The sequence below is a fragment of the Salmo salar genome, chromosome 04, assembly GCF_965601325.2.
Source record: "Salmo salar chromosome 04, fSalSal1, whole genome shotgun sequence".
Taxonomy (NCBI): domain Eukaryota; kingdom Metazoa; phylum Chordata; class Actinopteri; order Salmoniformes; family Salmonidae; genus Salmo; species Salmo salar.
Window position 1 is genome coordinate 71,536,607 of NC_138294.1, and position 17,113 is coordinate 71,553,719.

The 17,113-nt window shown below is 42.3% G+C and overlaps 1 protein-coding gene across 4 annotated transcripts in view; it reads right to left on the reverse strand.

Annotated features, from left to right (window-relative positions):
- The window catches only part of ntm (neurotrimin), a 467,218-nt gene that overhangs the window by 38,006 nt on the left and 412,099 nt on the right, over nt 1-17,113 (reverse strand). For all 4 annotated transcript variants that reach the window (XM_014197606.3, XM_014197609.3, XM_014197608.3 and 1 more), the window contains one exon: nt 4,972-5,097. In XM_014197606.3, coding sequence (XP_014053081.1) covers nt 4,972-5,097 — 126 coding nt within the window. The remainder of the gene's footprint in view (nt 1-4,971; nt 5,098-17,113) is intronic.

Sequence of the window (17,113 nt, forward strand, 5' to 3'; positions counted from 1 at the left end):
GCCTTCCTCTGGCACCGCCTAGTATTTAGGTCCTGGATGTCAGGAAGCTTGGCCCAATGATGTACTGGGTCGTACGCACTACCCTCTGTAGCGCCTTATGGTCAGATGCCGAGCAGTTGCCATACCAGGCAGTGATGCAACTGGTCAGATGTTTTCGATGGTGCAGCTGAATAACTTTGAGGATCTGGTGACCCATGCCAAATCTTTTCAGTCTCCTGAGGGGGAAAAGGTGTGTTTGTGCCCTCTTCACAACTGTCTTGGTGTGTTTGGACCATAATAGTTTGTTGGTGATGTGGACACCAAGGAACTTGAAACTCTCGACCCGCTCCACTTCAGCCCCGTCGATGTTAATTGGGGCCTGTTCGGCCCTCCTTTTCCTATAGTCCACTATCAGCTCCTGTGTCTTGCTCACATTGAGATAGAGATTGTTGTCCTATAGGCCTATAGGCCGTCTCCTCGTTGTCGGTGATCAGGTCACTGTTGTTTCGTCAGCAAACGTAATAATGGTGTTGGAGTCATGCTTGCCCACGCAGTCGTGGGTGAACAGGGAGTACAGGAGGGGACTAAGCACGCACCCGAGGGGCCCCAGTGTTGAGGATCAGCGTGGCAGATATGTTGTTGCCTACCCTTACCACCTGGGGGCGGCCCGTCAGGAAGTCCAGGATCTTAATTTGAAGCAGTTTGCTACAGCAGGAAAATAATCCTGCAGCAACAGGAAATGTGAATTATTATGAGGATTATAATTAATGGACAACGGGAAAATGAAGTCTGAAATTTCAAAGTGGAAATCAAACTTCAGAAGCCTTTTTAAACCTAAAATACATGACATGTTTTTAATGTCCTACGTTGCAGTAAAGTTATCCTGCAACAGGGTGATCAAATTAAGATCCTTACCTGTAAATGGAAAAAAACAGCCAAGTGTCATCTTGGTGTAAAGGTAAATAAAAAGACAATGCAGTCACTATCTCGACTTTGTTAACCGCTCAACACAGAATAGCCACATATGTGCACTTCCTTGAATATATGTGCACTTCCTTTCTCCTTTGGAGAAAATATCCTTTCTATTTTACTCAGCTATGTTCAATTGTAATCTTCACACCATAAAATAATAAAAAATAATGCCACGGAATTCTAAGCTAATCTTGTCTACTAAATTAACTTGTGTAGCCCACAGCCATATGGCATAGCCATATCAAGGTCTAAAATAAGGACAAGTCAGAGTATGCTATTCTGTTCTACTGAAATAGGCAAAATGTTCTTCATATCATGTGTCTTTAGACCGGTCTAAAAGAAATAATGGATTTATTGGGATGGTGTAGGCTATAATAAATTGATTTATTAAACAAAAAGTAAATGATAATCTGCCTCTGTGGCTTGTAGGCGTTGCATGGAAGCCAGGAGATGCTTAGCGTGTTTATGTTAATTAACGGTCAATTACCGTGAAACCAGTAGTTATTTGCTTGACAATCACCGGCTGACAAAATGTCATGACACCAAAGACCTAGCAACAAGTCGCCACGTTGCAAGTGTCCCATGCCGGTTTTTCTATTCTCTTCAGATTTAGATAAGAGGGTAGTACTCATAATGTTCAATATCTCAAGAGCACACAATGTCCACCACAAGATTTTGTATATAGTGCATTTCATTCACAAATAACGGCAGTAGGTTACTTAAAAGACAGAAACAATAGGAGAGATGTTTGTGGTGAACACAGAAATTGTGTACTGGACATGAATTCGGTATGAAGAAAATCGTGTGGTGGACACAAAATGTTTTACTATTTCATGTGCATGTCATAAACTTAAAATAAGTAGCTTGCCTATTTCACAATAATCTGTGACAGGTATGAATACATTTATAGCTAGACTGTCAAATCTACAAGTTGATCAGGTTTGTGAATAATGAGCAAAACATCTCCCATAAGTGCATGGCAAATGCTGATGCAATGTGGTAACAATCAAGTGTAGTTACAGTATTGTTCACAAGCATTAGCTCACCCTCCACTCTTTTGGGAAAGCTTTCCACTAGATGTTGGAACATTGCTTCCGGGGACTTGCTTCCATTCAGCCACAATCGCTTTAGTGAGGTCGGACACTGATGTGGGACGATTAGTCCTGGCTCACAGTCGGCGTTCCAATTCATCCCAAAGGTGTTCGATGGGGTTGAGGTCAGGGCTCTGTGCAGGCCAGTCAAGTTCTTACACACCGATCACGACAAACCATTTCTGTATGGAAATTGTCATGCTGAAACAGGAAAGGGCCTTCCCCAAACTGTTGCCACAAAGCGTCTAGAATGTAATTAAGATTTCACTTCACTGGAACTAAGGGGCCTAGCCTGAACCATGAAAAACAACCCCAGACCATTATTCCGCCTCCACCAAACTGGAGCAGGTAGCGTTCTCCTGGCATCCACCAAACCCACATTCGTCCGTCGGACTGCCAGATGGTGAAACGTGATTCATCACTCCAGAGAACGCGTTTCCACTGTTCCAGAGTCCAATGGCAGAAGCTTTACACCACTACAGCCGATGCTTGACGATCTTAGGCTTGTGTGAGGCTGCTCGGCCATTTCATGAACCTCCAGACTAACAGTTCTTATGCGGATTGCTTCCAGTGTTGCAACCGAGGACAGATGATTTTTACACGACAACGCGCTTCAGCACTCGGTGGTCGTGTTCTGTGAGCTTGTGTGGCCTACCACTTCGCTGCTGAGCCGTTGTTGCTCCTAAACCTTTCCACTTCACAATAACAGCACTTACAGATGACCAGGGAAGCTCTAGCAGGGCAGAGATTTGACAAACTGACTTGTTGGAAAGGTGGCATCCTATGACGGTGCCACGTTGAAAGTCACTGAGGTCTTCAGTAAGGCCATTCTACTGCCAATGTTTGTCTATGGAGATTGCATGGCTGTGTGCTCAATTTTATACACGTGTCAGCATCAGGTGTGGCTGATATAGCCGAGTCCACTCATTTCAAGGGGTGTCCACATACTTTTGTATATATAGTGTAGCTACTGCATACAGTAGAGAAGACCTACACCCAGGAAGGAACTCATGGGAACGGGGTTGCCAAATCAAATAACCAAAATGTTTTCAAAATTCTACCCAACAACCACAGATACAAAACATAAAACTTGTCTCTGAGATAACAGCCATAAAGGGTTCAAATGAGCTATATTTACCTCCATACTCACCCCCTAACACGCTGCATGCACATCAACCTCTACCTACCAAATGACAAAACTCACAGACTAAAGGCTTGTTTCAGCACTTTCTCCATTCTATACATGCTGACACCGAAGGAGGCGGTAATTGCGTAAATGTTCATATGTCTTCAATGTATTCAGGGGGTACTGGCGCAACAAGTGACAGTGGCTCTTTTTTAGCCACCCGGGCTGCAATTATGGCTCCTCTGAAGACACCGCTGTGTGTGGCAAATGGAGACCCATCAAAGCAATTCCTCACTTATCTCCTAAAATACAGGGCCAGTCACATCCTTGTCGTATTAACATTTCAATTCCGCAATCCTTGTAGCAACACAAAAGGAGAGAGAGAGAGGGGAGGAAACTGTCACACAATTGTCTCCACGTGAAATGTAGCTCATTACAAATGCAAGCATCATCTTCCTGATTAAGTGAAGCATAGAAATATAGATAGGGAGACAGGCAGACAAACATGCGGTTTTGCCTCCTCTTGATGAGATAGCGGTATGTGTGAGCACAGTTCTCCAAATCCACTCGGTGAACATGTACTCAGACATCCCCAACTGTGGCACGTTTGTCTTTGCAACGACGCTTCATACTGAAATGTATTCAGTCACTCACTTGCCTCCAAAACATTTACATCTTTCCAATTATCCTAATTAATTATCCCAAATGCATTGACAGCAATTTATTTCTATACATATCATTAGTGGTTAATGGTGATTAGGGAAAAGGTAGTAGACAGATAATGAGCTACTTAGAAAGGAGAAGGATACAGTTCACTAAGTGTCATTGGGGCTACCTAATGTCAAGGTGACAGACTGGGGGGAAAGAGAGAGTGAGAGAGAGCTGGGGAATGAGAGAAAGAGTGTGAGAAAAATAGAGCTAGAGAGAGATAGATAATAAAAGATCCCAGACATTTTCCATAGCACATAAAGCTTATTTCTCTCAAATGTTGTGCACACATTTGTTTACATCCTTGTTATTGAGCAAGATTGCCAAGATAATCCATCCACCTGACAGGTGTGGCATATCAAGAAGCTGATTAAACAACATGATCATTACACAGGTGCACCTTGTGCTGGCGACAATGAAAGGCCACTATAAAATGTGCAGTTTTGTCACACAACACAATACTACAGATATCTCAAGTTTTGAGTGATCGTGCAATTGACATGCTGACTGCAGGAATGTCCACCAGAGCTGTTGCCAGAGAATTTAATGTTAATTTCTCTACCATAAGCCACCTCCAACATTGTTTTAGAGAATTTGGCCATATGTCCAACCGGCCTCACAACCGCAGACCACGTGTAACCACACCAGCCCAGGATCTCCACATCCGGCTTCTTCACCTGCGGGATTGTCTGAGACCAGCCACCTGATGAAATTGTGGGTTTGCACAACCAAATAATTTATGCACAAACTGTCAGAATCCATCTCAGGAAAGCTAATTTGTGTGCTACTTGTCCACACCAGGGACTTTATGTGACTGCAGTTCGGGTAAAAACCGACTTCAGTTTACAAATGCTCACCTACGATGGCCACTGGCACGCTGCTCTTCACGGATGAATCCTGGTTTCAACTGTACTGGGCAGATGGCAGACAGACAGCGTGTATGGCGTTGTGTGGGCGAGCGGTTTGCTGATGCGAACGTTGTTAACAGAGTTGCCCATGGTGGTGGTGGGGTTATGGTATGGGCAGGCATAAGCAACAAACACAATTGTATTTTATTGATGACTATTTGGATGCACAGAGAGACTGGTGTCTTACCTGAGGGAGAGAGGAGTTTCCAGGTAAACGAGGGTTCTGGTTTGCCACTGGCTTGGCACATCAGCGTGACGTTGGAGCCTTCGTTGACCACAATGCCCTTCGACAGGTTGATGATTGTGGGGGGCACTGCAAAACAGAGAAAATTACACTCGCTTGCTATTTGTTTCTGTTTGAGCATTTTAACCAAAAAGTATTATAGAATCTTTGTTACTCAGAATTTGGATTTAACGATAAAGATGACTATACTATAGAAATATAAAATACTGTAAATATGACAGGTGCGAGGAAGGTATTCCTTTGAATCTCATATCAAGCTAGTGCTGAGATAACTACATCAGAGCATTTCCTATAACCTATAAGCAAGCCTCTGTAAAGTGAAGGAACACACAGAAAAAGATAACCTTTCCTGACATTACTGTTTACCCTTAAAGGCATTCACTGCTGGTACAGTGGACTGAACAAAGGCCAGAGCTATTCAACCACAACCTCAATCAAAATGTGACTGTGTTACAGGAGTTATTCCACCTTGAAGGAAGATAGTGTATTAAATAGGCCTCAGTTTGCTGTTTGGGCCATGGGTGCAACTGAAGGCCATCGTAGACTGCTCACCATCATTACAGTCAGAAAAGTTAAGCTAGAACAAGGACTACTCAAGTGGAGGGGTAAGAAGAAAGAAACAAGTACACTAAATACTACTATGGTTAATAATGAAACAATTTCTACAAATCATAAATATGTGCTTTTACACACAAAATAGTATTTGGCACAGACACAGCAAACCATTGCTGCAAACCACAGCTGTGATCTGAAGATACGTCCCTGAAAAGCATGACCTTGATCGTTGCTGAGTGCAGATCCAAAGCAACGAGAAACAGCCAGCAACTATCAGGAGTGTCTTACAAGAACACACATATCTCAGCTTTTACTTTGCACCTGCTCTCCACTCAAAAGCACTGAAATTCTAACCTATAAAGACTCTGAAACCAGTCTTTCAAATGAAAAGATTTTCGAAAAGCAGAAGCACCAGAAAAAACCCTTAACCTAAAAACGGTCAAAGTGTGAAAGGGAGCGTGTTGAGCAGCGAGCTGCTATACTAGAAGGGATGTTCTGAAATGAAGCAAGCCTTACAATTTCTTCCACTTTCTATATCCCTCTGGACCTGCCACCAGCTGCAAATCATAAGTGAATTAGCCATGAACATCGTCCAATACGGTGCTTTTCACTGCCACTAGGCATACTTCCTTATACCGTACATCCGGCACAACTGCATTTTAATAAGACATGGAAATATAGTGATATTGTAAGCTACATTGAAATGAGGCACTGTGCGTGGCCAAGGCATAAGTATGTTCCACATCTTTCTTTGAGGAAGTATCATGTCGGACTACCAAATAGAATGTCCCCCACATGTGACGCTTTTCATCTCTCCAGCAAGTGTCTGCCAAACCAAAGAGAGGTGTCCTCGTGTTTTGACATCAACGGACACGTTTTGTTTCCTCTGTCTCTTTCTTCCTTTTTAACTTTCAAGGATTTCTATTTCCAAGAAGACAAGTAAAAAAATTAATTAATTTCGAGAGGATCCTTGTGTAATTGGTTTTCTGTTCAGTATCTGAAAAATGCAAACGAGACAATTCACCTCGTGGCTGATGTATTGATTGCCTTTGAACACTATTTGAGAAGAGTGCTGTGCAAGGCCTAATCTTGTCTTTATGGAACCCTTGCAGAACACGAAAAGGAAACAGTCAGCACAAATATACATGCAACACATAATCATATTATTTAGGGAGCCACTGGAAATAGAATGGACTGCACTGTGTAAGCACGTGCCACTCCCTAAAATGCTGAAACCCCATTTAGAATTTGATGGCAATTTGAGAACTAAATGTGTGTCAAATGTCACCCGGACACCTGCCGCTTTAGTCGACAAGTCAGACGAATGTCTAAAGCGTTGATGACTTGTCACTGAGTCTCCCCTCCCCCCTAGACACACACCAACACATACTGTATACCCACAGAGAGGATGAAGGACAGGGTCATCCACAGTTGAATTCGGTCTTATGTACTGTAGCAACATTTGAAATGGTGTTTTTTAACAATGGATAAAAGTAGAGACTCAGAGCTACAAAATTGTATATAATACACTGCATTTTTAAGGAACAATGGGAAAGTAATTCTGCTTTGAAAGTTGATAAACTTGTAAACTCACTTTTGAGAAAATGGTCTTTGAATAGTTTGGTACCTACTGGAGAGCTCTCCTTTGTCTACACCCATTCAGCATTGTTCACACCCTCTTAACCCTTTCACACGTACCATCACACGGGGTGTGATCGTTCTACAGTGGTTCCTGAAGCGTACGATCACACCCCGTGTGATTAGAACACTCATTTAGAACGCTCATTTAGAACGGCCAGTTTCGAATGACGCAACAATCAACATTTGAGCTGGCCACACTTTTTTCAGAAACTATTTACACAAACACAGTCCTTACAAAGTTATGTCCAGAATGTGAGCAGTTTATTTTTGGATGCAATGTTCAGATATTCACAGAAGTATCTATAGCATAACACAATCATCCTAACCGGAAAAATGTAGGCTACATTTGTCCTAGCGCTGAGGAAAGATTGACGCAACACAAGCGGTCATATTTTCGAACTCTCGGCTGACATAAACTACACTATGAATTAGCTAATAGCAATTACTATGTACAATTAATCACATCACGGGTGAGCTCACCGTTGATCAAAATAATTGAGTAAAACACTTTCTAGAAATCGAAAGTAATCCGACGATTAGTTTCAGCGCGCAGCCATGCTCTTTTACCTCACAGAAACCGAAGATAATAAGAGAAGACAAGATGAGTTGAAGGGGTGTGGTCTACCATCATTCACATCCCACATTCAGTTCCTGAAGTTCTCAAAAAATGAGTGAACCCTTACTCACCTCATTTTGTTATAGCATCTTTGGTGTGACAGACGATCAAGTGAAACCCAGAATGCATTGTATGTCAACAAACATGGCTCCATACACAAAGCTGGAATTAGCTTAGCTCATCATAATCAGTACAACCTTCAAAACATTATTTTACACACATACTATGCGCCCTTTACAATTTATGCAAAAATCGGAACGCATGATTTATCACGGGTAATTGAAAAACGTAAATAAAATAGTAAATATATCAATAATACCACACAAAACATTTTCTGATAGTGATTTATTGATAACAAATTGCGCGTTTAGGCAGTCAATCACGGTAACCTCTCACTCCCACTCTGAGCCATTCAGTGTTGTTGTTTATGTAACAATCACATCCTGGAATGGAGAGAATGTTCGAACATCACGTGCATAAAAAAACTCACGCTGGGGCGACCGTTAGAGATATTTGGAACTCACGCGTGAAAGGGTTAAGCCAGCCCCACCCATTTTTTTAAGGATTCACGTGAGGTCATGTGCTAAACAGTGAGTAGATTAAAAAGTCCAGATAAACATATTTCATAAATATTAGATGACGCTTACCCAGACACACTTGTCAAAATTGATGGGTCATGTGAAATACATGCTATAACCCCCAGACACATCTTGCCAAGTGGATGGGTCTCTACAGAAGGTGTAAACCGTACAGCCAAATGGGTACTTGCATAGTAGCAATATCGGAAAGTGTCAATATCAATAAAATATACAGTATGTACAAGAACAATATCAGTGATAGATGAGGTAGTTATATGCATACAATCAGGGGTAAAGTGGCTGAGCAGCAGGATAAAAAAAAGATAGTAGCAGCAACGTACCAAATCAAATTTTATTGGTCACGTACACGTGTTTAGCAGATGTTATTGCGAGCGTAACGAAATGCTTGTGTTTCTAACTCCGACAGTGCAGTAATATCTAACAAGTAATATCTAACCATTTCACAACATGTACCCAATACACATAAATCCAAGTGAAGGAATGGAATTAAGAATATATAAATATATGGATGAGCAATGTCAGAGCGGCATAGACTAAGATACAGTACAATAGAATGGAATACAGTGTGATACATATGAGATGAGTAATGCAAAATATTTCAACATTGTTAAAGTGACTAGTGTTCCATTTATTAAAGTGGCCAGAGATTTCAAGTCTATGTATATAGGCAGTAGACTCTAAAGTGCTAGTGATGGTCTAATGGCGTGTGTGTTAGGAGCAGTGGCGACCCATCATCCATGTCAGGTGGGTGTTTTGAGCACCACACTTTTAGGTAAAAAGTAATTATCATTTTTTGGGGGAGGAGTCTTGCCTGTTTTGCTTGTTATTTTGGCATTAATACGTGTCACATATCAGTTTGCAAACAATGCAAAAAACAAAAATGTCTGAGTTAATGAAGCTGCATAGAAATATGGTCTCTATTTTGCTTTCTTGAGTAAGGCAGCTCCAAAATGCAGGTGTTTCAGCCTAGCTCAGCGCTTTCTGTGGTGGTGGGGCTAGCCAGCAGAAAATATAGAGCGTTGCACCTGATTGGCTCAGTTTTCTGTCACTCATGGGACAGTATGTCATCCCCAATTCTAAGATTAGGGCTCGAAAATGTTTGCCCCTTGGGTTCTGCCATAGAGTTATATTAGAAATGCCCATCCAATAAGGCTCAAGGTCATTGGCCACAGATAGAATGTGATTTGATGTCAATTTATCTACAGTAGCTTTGATTGGACTGATCATGTCAACGTCTTACTTTCAAAGTCTTAGCTAGCAGTCATCATCAGTTGTCATCAAGTCGACAAACTACTGGCAAATCCTTTTTAATCCTTGTCATATGAATATAAATTATGAGAAATTATATATAAAATGTATCGGCGCTCATCAGCCATTGTACATAAAGATTACACAACAAATTGGAAATCGCAAATTCAACAATGAGTCATTTGGAAGGAATCAGTGGCTAACTGCAAGTGTTGCAAAGAAACCACTAACGTTAGCCTGCTATTCAATGGAGTGGCTGTGTTTTTTCCCCCCGAGTTCCAGAGAATTCCTGACTTTTATGACATATTTTGATGACAAAATTTGCAACAAAGGACTGCTGCGCCACCTTCACAAGGTGAGTCCAAAAATGTATTGTATGCTGCTGCATAAATTATGTAATATGCAAGGGAGAAATGTATACCGTAGCTAAGAATGTAATACTAAGTGTATGTGTAACCGGTGTGAAATGGCTCGCTAGTTAGCTGGGTACGCGCTAATAGCGTTTGAAATCGGTGACGTCACTCGCTCTGAGATCTTGAAGTAGTTGTTCCCCTTGCTCTGCAAGGGCCGCAGCTTTTGTGGAGCAATATGTAACGATGCTTCGAGGGTGTCAGTTGTTGATGTGTGCAGAGGGTCCCTGGTTCAAGCCCAGGTTGGGGCGAGGAGAAGGATGGAAGCTATACTGTTACATATGTTTTGTAGTAAGCTGTTAGTAGCCCATGTGCCTCACCCTAATAATTTTGCCTATTTTCACCAACGTGGTATTGTAAACACATTGTTCGTGGCCCGGTGTGTGCTTGTTTGGCTACCTTTTTTTGTACAGCTTTGACAGTGCTACTGATGGTAGTTGTGATGCTAGGCTTGCACATGCAGATTCAGCACACACAACATTCTATAATATAATTGTGTTATTTGAAGTGTCAAATTAAAAGCTTATTTAACGCGTCAATCAGTGTTATATGACGTGTATATTTTTTGACACGCAAATACCCAAACGGCGTTCAATGCGCCTCACCCTAATAAATTGATCTATTTTCACCTATAACCTGAATATTCTAAGAGCTTTCATTGTCTGTTTATATGGCCCATTTATTTATCCTACGGTTCTGATGTGTACAGGGAGTACACTGTAAGAACGGCCCATGTTCTGAATTCTGTCGCTGTACATTTCAACAGTGCTGAACAAATAGTTATATTGACTATGTCCGTTGTCGTAATTCGAAATTACGGATTGCCTCTTATCCGCTTGTGGTCCCCTTATGCCACATTTGTTTAAGCAAGTCTGCCATATTTTTATGTGTAGTGGCTTTGCTGGCATGCATCCCACTTGTTTGCCCCAACAAGATTTACATGCTAAAATCGCCACTGGTTAGGAGAGAGTCATTTGAATAGAGGCACTGCAGATAGTGCTGATAACTGAGTCCGAACACTCCTTGGCGACAACAACACCAGGCTCCAGAGCATCGAAGCTGTAAAACAGGAAATAACAAAAAAAATGAGAAGACATTACAACCTTGCACAACATCAAGATTAGATAAGAATAACCTCATACAAAGCAATGAAAATGATACTCACCTGAAGTGCTGGTACTGCTTGAACTGTGGCAGTGGCCTGAAAGCACAGAGTCAGGTGATGTTGCCAGCCATAGCTTTTCACCAGCACCGTACCATCCTCCAGTCCATCCAGCTGTGGGATGTTGACCCCTGTCACAGTGCTGTTCTTGACAACACCAGCGATCTCAGAGAAAGTGTTCACTCTGGTCTTTCTGAGGCGCTGCTTGATGAGGCCGAAGCACCAGTCGGGGGCAAACTTGGTGTGGCCTGTGATCAGGAAGTGAAGGTCCAGACTGTGGTGGAGCTTGTGCTCTGGTATTGTGCACCAGGCACAATACCAGAGCACAAACTTGTTCTTGTTTTGGCCACTGCTTTTGCGAGGAGTTAAAAAGTATATAGTACCTGGCTGCATAGGGGCAGAAGGATAGTGCACCTGCAAACAACAAAATAACATTAAGATAACTTAATGAAAAAAAAATGTAACGTAAAATCATTTTTTAATGCTTCATTATCAGGTAAGTTTCAATTATCTACAAATGTGCAAAGCAGCAGCACTGCATACAGAAACATTTGTATTTAACCTTTATTTAACTAGGCAAGTCAATTAAGAACAAATTCTTATTCACAAATGACGGCCTACACGGGCCAAACCCGGACAATGCTGGGCCAATTGTGCACCGCCCTATGTGACTCCCAATCACGGCCGGTTGTGCTACAGCCTGGATTCGAACCAGGGTGTCTGTAGTGACACCATTAGCACTGAGATGCAGTGCCTTAGACCGCTGCGCCACTCGGGAGCCCTCAACTGGAAACTAAAATAATAACACAGCCCGACTACACGTATCTATGGAAAATACAGAAATAATGTGAGATCAATAAAAGTAGTGCCAATCATGTTGGAGGTCAATAAAATAATCGAAACGTGTTGTTTTTGCTTTACATACCAAGTGTTGTCATCGATTCCTTGTAGAGACGCCACACTGCTGCTTTTGTCACATGGATGGCAGCTTTTCACCAATGTGTTTGTGTCCTGGGTGGTATCCTGGTAATATTATTGCATTATCCTCTGCATAGTTGTTGATGAAGTTCACCACTCACTCATGTCCTCATGCTTCAGGTGTAACCTGTGCTTGCTTGGGCCAGCTCTCTGTTTGATGAGGTATTAGACCATTCTCCTTGTATGACTGGTGGAGGAGAGTCAGGCGTGTCCTACTGATGCTGAAAGACAAATTCCGGATACAAATATTTGGGCATTATTATACAATAGATAGCCGTAATCACCATCAGACACACCTGGCTAACTTGATGGGTCATGTAACCATCTGGCGAAGTGGTCTTTTGTTAAGACATGCTAGCTAAACAATAAACTATAATCCTAATCCATAGAGTACTAGCAATACAAACCGATTGTCATAGCTAGCTAAAGGTAACCAAATAGGATCAATGTTAGCTAGCTAACATTAAGCTATAATTAGCAATGTGAAACAGCATTCTGAGATAACGTTTATGATCTGTTTGTAGTAATGTTCTCAGAATGTCATTTCAAAAGACCCCAAGTAAAAGCTTACTGTTAGCTAGATGGCTGCTCACTAGCTAACATTACGTGTATGATATGTGTGTAGTAATGTTATGTTAGCTAGTGAGCCAGCCATCTAACGTCATCTAGCTAGCTAACAGTAAGCTTTTACTTGGGGTATTTTGTTTAGACATGTAGCTAGCTAGATAAACAACAAACCATAATCCCAATCCATAGAGTACTAGCAAGTCAAACCGATTGTCATAGCTAGCTAAAGTTACCCAAACAGGTTCAATGTTAGCTAGTTAGCTAGCTAACATTAGTCTAACTAACAATGCGAAATTACGTTCTGAGATAACATTAATACACAAAGATCATAAACATAATGTTAGCTAGCAAGCCAGCCATCTAACTTCAGCTAGCTAACTAACAGTAAGCTTTAACTTGCAATGAAAACAAACTTCCTGACAAAATTAGAAACGTAATATCTGAAACTGTAGCTAGACTCTTACCCGTATACATGGATGAATGCTTCACGGCAGACTGCAACCCCTGTCATTAAATAAGATGTCCTGTGTCGTTTCCGTTTTGTATGTACAACTTGCTTGGGCCGTTGCTGTGTCAAGTCACTCTGCACACGGTCAGTGTGAACCAATGCCATAAGAATCATCTTAAGCTTTAGCCCCCATCCAAACTCTGACCATTTTACTCGCCCTAGCAGAGCTGATTAGGCTGTTTTCATGTTATCCAGAGAATTAGTGACTGAAACTGTGCTCCTGGCAACAATTTAATGACACTTTTTTGCCAACGTTTACTGACACCGGCCAATATTCAACCAGTATTGAGCATTCGTAAATTCATCAGTTATTCTGTGCTCTGGTACACTCAGACGAGAGTGCTCTGAAACAGTTGTTATGGTGATGTTCTATTGAAATGGATACTTGCATACTGTAGTCTTTTGTTAAGTTTAATTACGTGATACATTTTTTAAAGACAGGATTACCATACACATACTGACCAACTCAAATAGACAGAAGCGTGCTTTATGGCAGACCAATCCAAACTCATCTCTTGGCATGTCCAGCCCACTCATCATCTCAGCCAATCATGGCAAGCGGGAAGGTTGATGTTTTTTTCTGTGGCTAAACAATCTAGGCTCGTAATTTAACAAAATGTATTTGTATTTACAGATGGAATACAAGTTTTTTATTAAGGCACACGAAGGTTCACATGTTCGAGAAGGCATTTCTGCCCTAAAAAAAACATTTTGATTAAAAAAAAAAAGTTTACGTTCAAACGGCTCTCCTGTGAAGTAGTGACCCATGACATACGCCTAGTTTCCTGAAACGGGTCACTAATAGTATGTAGTATATACTCATTAAGTATGTAGTATGCAGTATGTTAGCATGGGTATTCAAACACAGCTTGCGTTTTGGTTCACTTGTGCTGTAGTAAATCAAATTAGGGGTGAATCTTTGTGGAGTTAAAAAAAAGTATTCTTTAGTTGAGGAACGGAATGCAAGTAGTCATGTCACTGTAGAACTTAATCTGACTGCTTATTGTTTAACATGGCATGGCTCCATTCAATTTCTTAAATTATTATTATTATTATTTTTTAAATGTTATAAAATAAATGTACCCCTTTTTCTCCCTAACTTCGTGGTATCCAATTTGTAGTTACAGTCTTGTCTCATCACTGCAACTCCCGTACGGACTCGGCAGAGGCGAAGGTTGAGAGCCGTGCGTCCTCCGAAACACAACCCAACTAAGCCACACTACTTCTTGACACAATGCCCACTTAACCCAGAAGTCAGCCGCACCAACGTGTCGGAGGAAACACCGTGCGCCTGGCGACCTTGTCAGCGTGCACTGCACCCGGCCCGCCATAGGAGTCGCTAGTGCCCAATGGGACAAGGACATCCCTGCCGGCCAAACCCTCCCCTAACCCGGACAATGCTGGGCCAATTGTGTGCCGCCCCATGGGTCTTCCAGTCAAGGCCAGCTGCGACAGAGCCTGGACTCGAACCCAGAATCTCTAGTGGCACAGCTAGAACTGCGCCGCTAGGGAGGCCCGTGTTCAATTCCTAATCCTAAATCCTAGTCTGTGCAGGTAATGTGCTAATATTTAATAGAAACTGATATTCAACTGGAATCCTCATATCAAACAGACCAAAGTCAACATGGAATTGACATCTCCTCTGCCAGTAACACAGTCTTTAGTCTAAACCCAGTTGATACTGTCAAATTGGTATACTACCGTATACAAATGGTTGTATTTTCTAGACTTTGGCTGTCAGTCAGACAAGGAAAACTAAAATCTTTGGGTGTTGTCCAGGCAGGAAATGGCACATCATCTGAAGATAGAGTTTTTGTAATAGAAAAATGATGTATTTACCAGATGTTTGATATTAATAGTTAACGATTATATACTTATCAAATACACTGCTCAAAAAAATAATGGGAACACTTAAACAACACAATGTAATTTCAAGTCAATCACACTTCTGTGAAATCAAACTGTCCACTTAGGAAGCAACACTGATTGACAAATTTCACATGCTGTTGTGGAAATGGAATAGACAACAGGTGGAAATTATAGGCAATTAGCAAGACACCCCCAATAAAGGAGTGGTTCTGCAGGTGGTGACCACAGACCACTTCTCAGTTCCTATGCTTCCTGGCTGATGTTTTGGTCACTTTTGAATGCTGGCGGTGCTTTCACTCTAGTGGTAGCATGAGACGGAGTCTACAACCCACACAAGTGGCCCAGGTAGTGCAGCTCATCCAGGATGGCACATCAATGCGAGCTGTGGCAAGAAGGTTTGCTGTGTCTGTCAGCGTAGTGTCCAGAGCATGGAGGCGCTACCAAGAGACAGGCCAGTACATCACGAGACGTGGAGGAGGCCGTAGGAGGGCAACAACCCAGCAGCAGGACCGCTACATCTGTCTTTGTGCAAGGAGGAGCAGGAGGAGCACTGCCAGAGCCCTGCAAAATGACCTCCAGCAGGACACAAATGTGCATGTGTCTGCTCAAACGGTCAGAAACAGACTCCATGAGGGTGGTATGAGGGCTCGATGTCCACAGGTGGGGGTTGTGCTTACAGCCCAACACCGTGCAGGACGTTTGGCATTTGCCAGAGAACACCAAGATTGGCAAATTCGCGACTGGTGCCCTGTGCTCTTCACCGATGAAACAGGTTCACACTGAGCACATGTGACAGACGTGACAGAGTCTGGAGATGCCGTGGAGAACGTTCTGCTGCCTGCAACATCCTCCAGCATGACCGGTTTGGCGGTGGGTCAGTCATGGTGTGGGGTGGCATTTCTTTGGGGGGCCGCACAGCCCTCCATGTGCTCGCCAGAGGTAGCCTGACTGCCATTAGGTACCGAGATGAGATCCTCAGACCCCTTGTGAGACCATATGCTGGTGCGGTTGGCCCTGGGTTCCTCCTAATGCAAGACAATGCTAGACCTCATGTGGCTGGAGTGTGTCAGCAGTTCCTGCAAGAGGAAGGCATTGATGCTATGGACTGGCCCGCCCGTTCCCCAGACCTGAATCCAATTGAGCACATCTGGGACATCATGTCTCGCTCCATCCACCAACGCCACGTTGCACCACAGACTGTCCAGGAGTTGGCGGATGCTTTAGTCCAGATCTGGGAGGAGATCCCTCAGGAGACCATCCGCCACCTCATCAGGAGCATGCCCAGGCATTGTAGGGAGGTCATACAGGCACGTGGAGGCCACACACACTACTGAGCCTCATTTTGACTTGTTTTAAGGACATTACATCAAAGTTGGATCAGCCTGTAGTGTGGTTTTCCCACTTTAATTTTGAGTGTGACTCCAAATCCAGACCTCCATGGGTTGATAAATTGGATTTCCATTGATTATTTTTGTGTGATTTTGTTGTCAACACATTCAACTATGTAAAGAAAAAAGTATTTAATAAGATTATTTCATTCATTCAGATCTAGGATGTGTTATTTTAGTGTTCCCTTTATTTTTTTGAGCAGTGTAGTAAGACATTTATGTTCTGTTAAATGCTGTGTTTCTATAAAGGAATGGTTTCCACTCTAGCTTCCTGCAGTTAGTCTGGGCATATGGACAAGGAAATGGGTTTTTGCTAGAGATAGCTTGAACTGACAATGACTTTGTGATAAAAACCTAAAGCCGGCATTCCATAGACAAGATGTGGTCTGTGTGACCCGAGATAGAGATAGCCTGGAAGAATTTAGAACAATCCCTCATTAAATAAAGATGATTGTTTGAAGAATTGACAAAGTCTCTCTCAGTATGAATTTCTACAACATTATCAAGTCCACCAACAGAGAACAACACAACTGGAGGCTGCTGT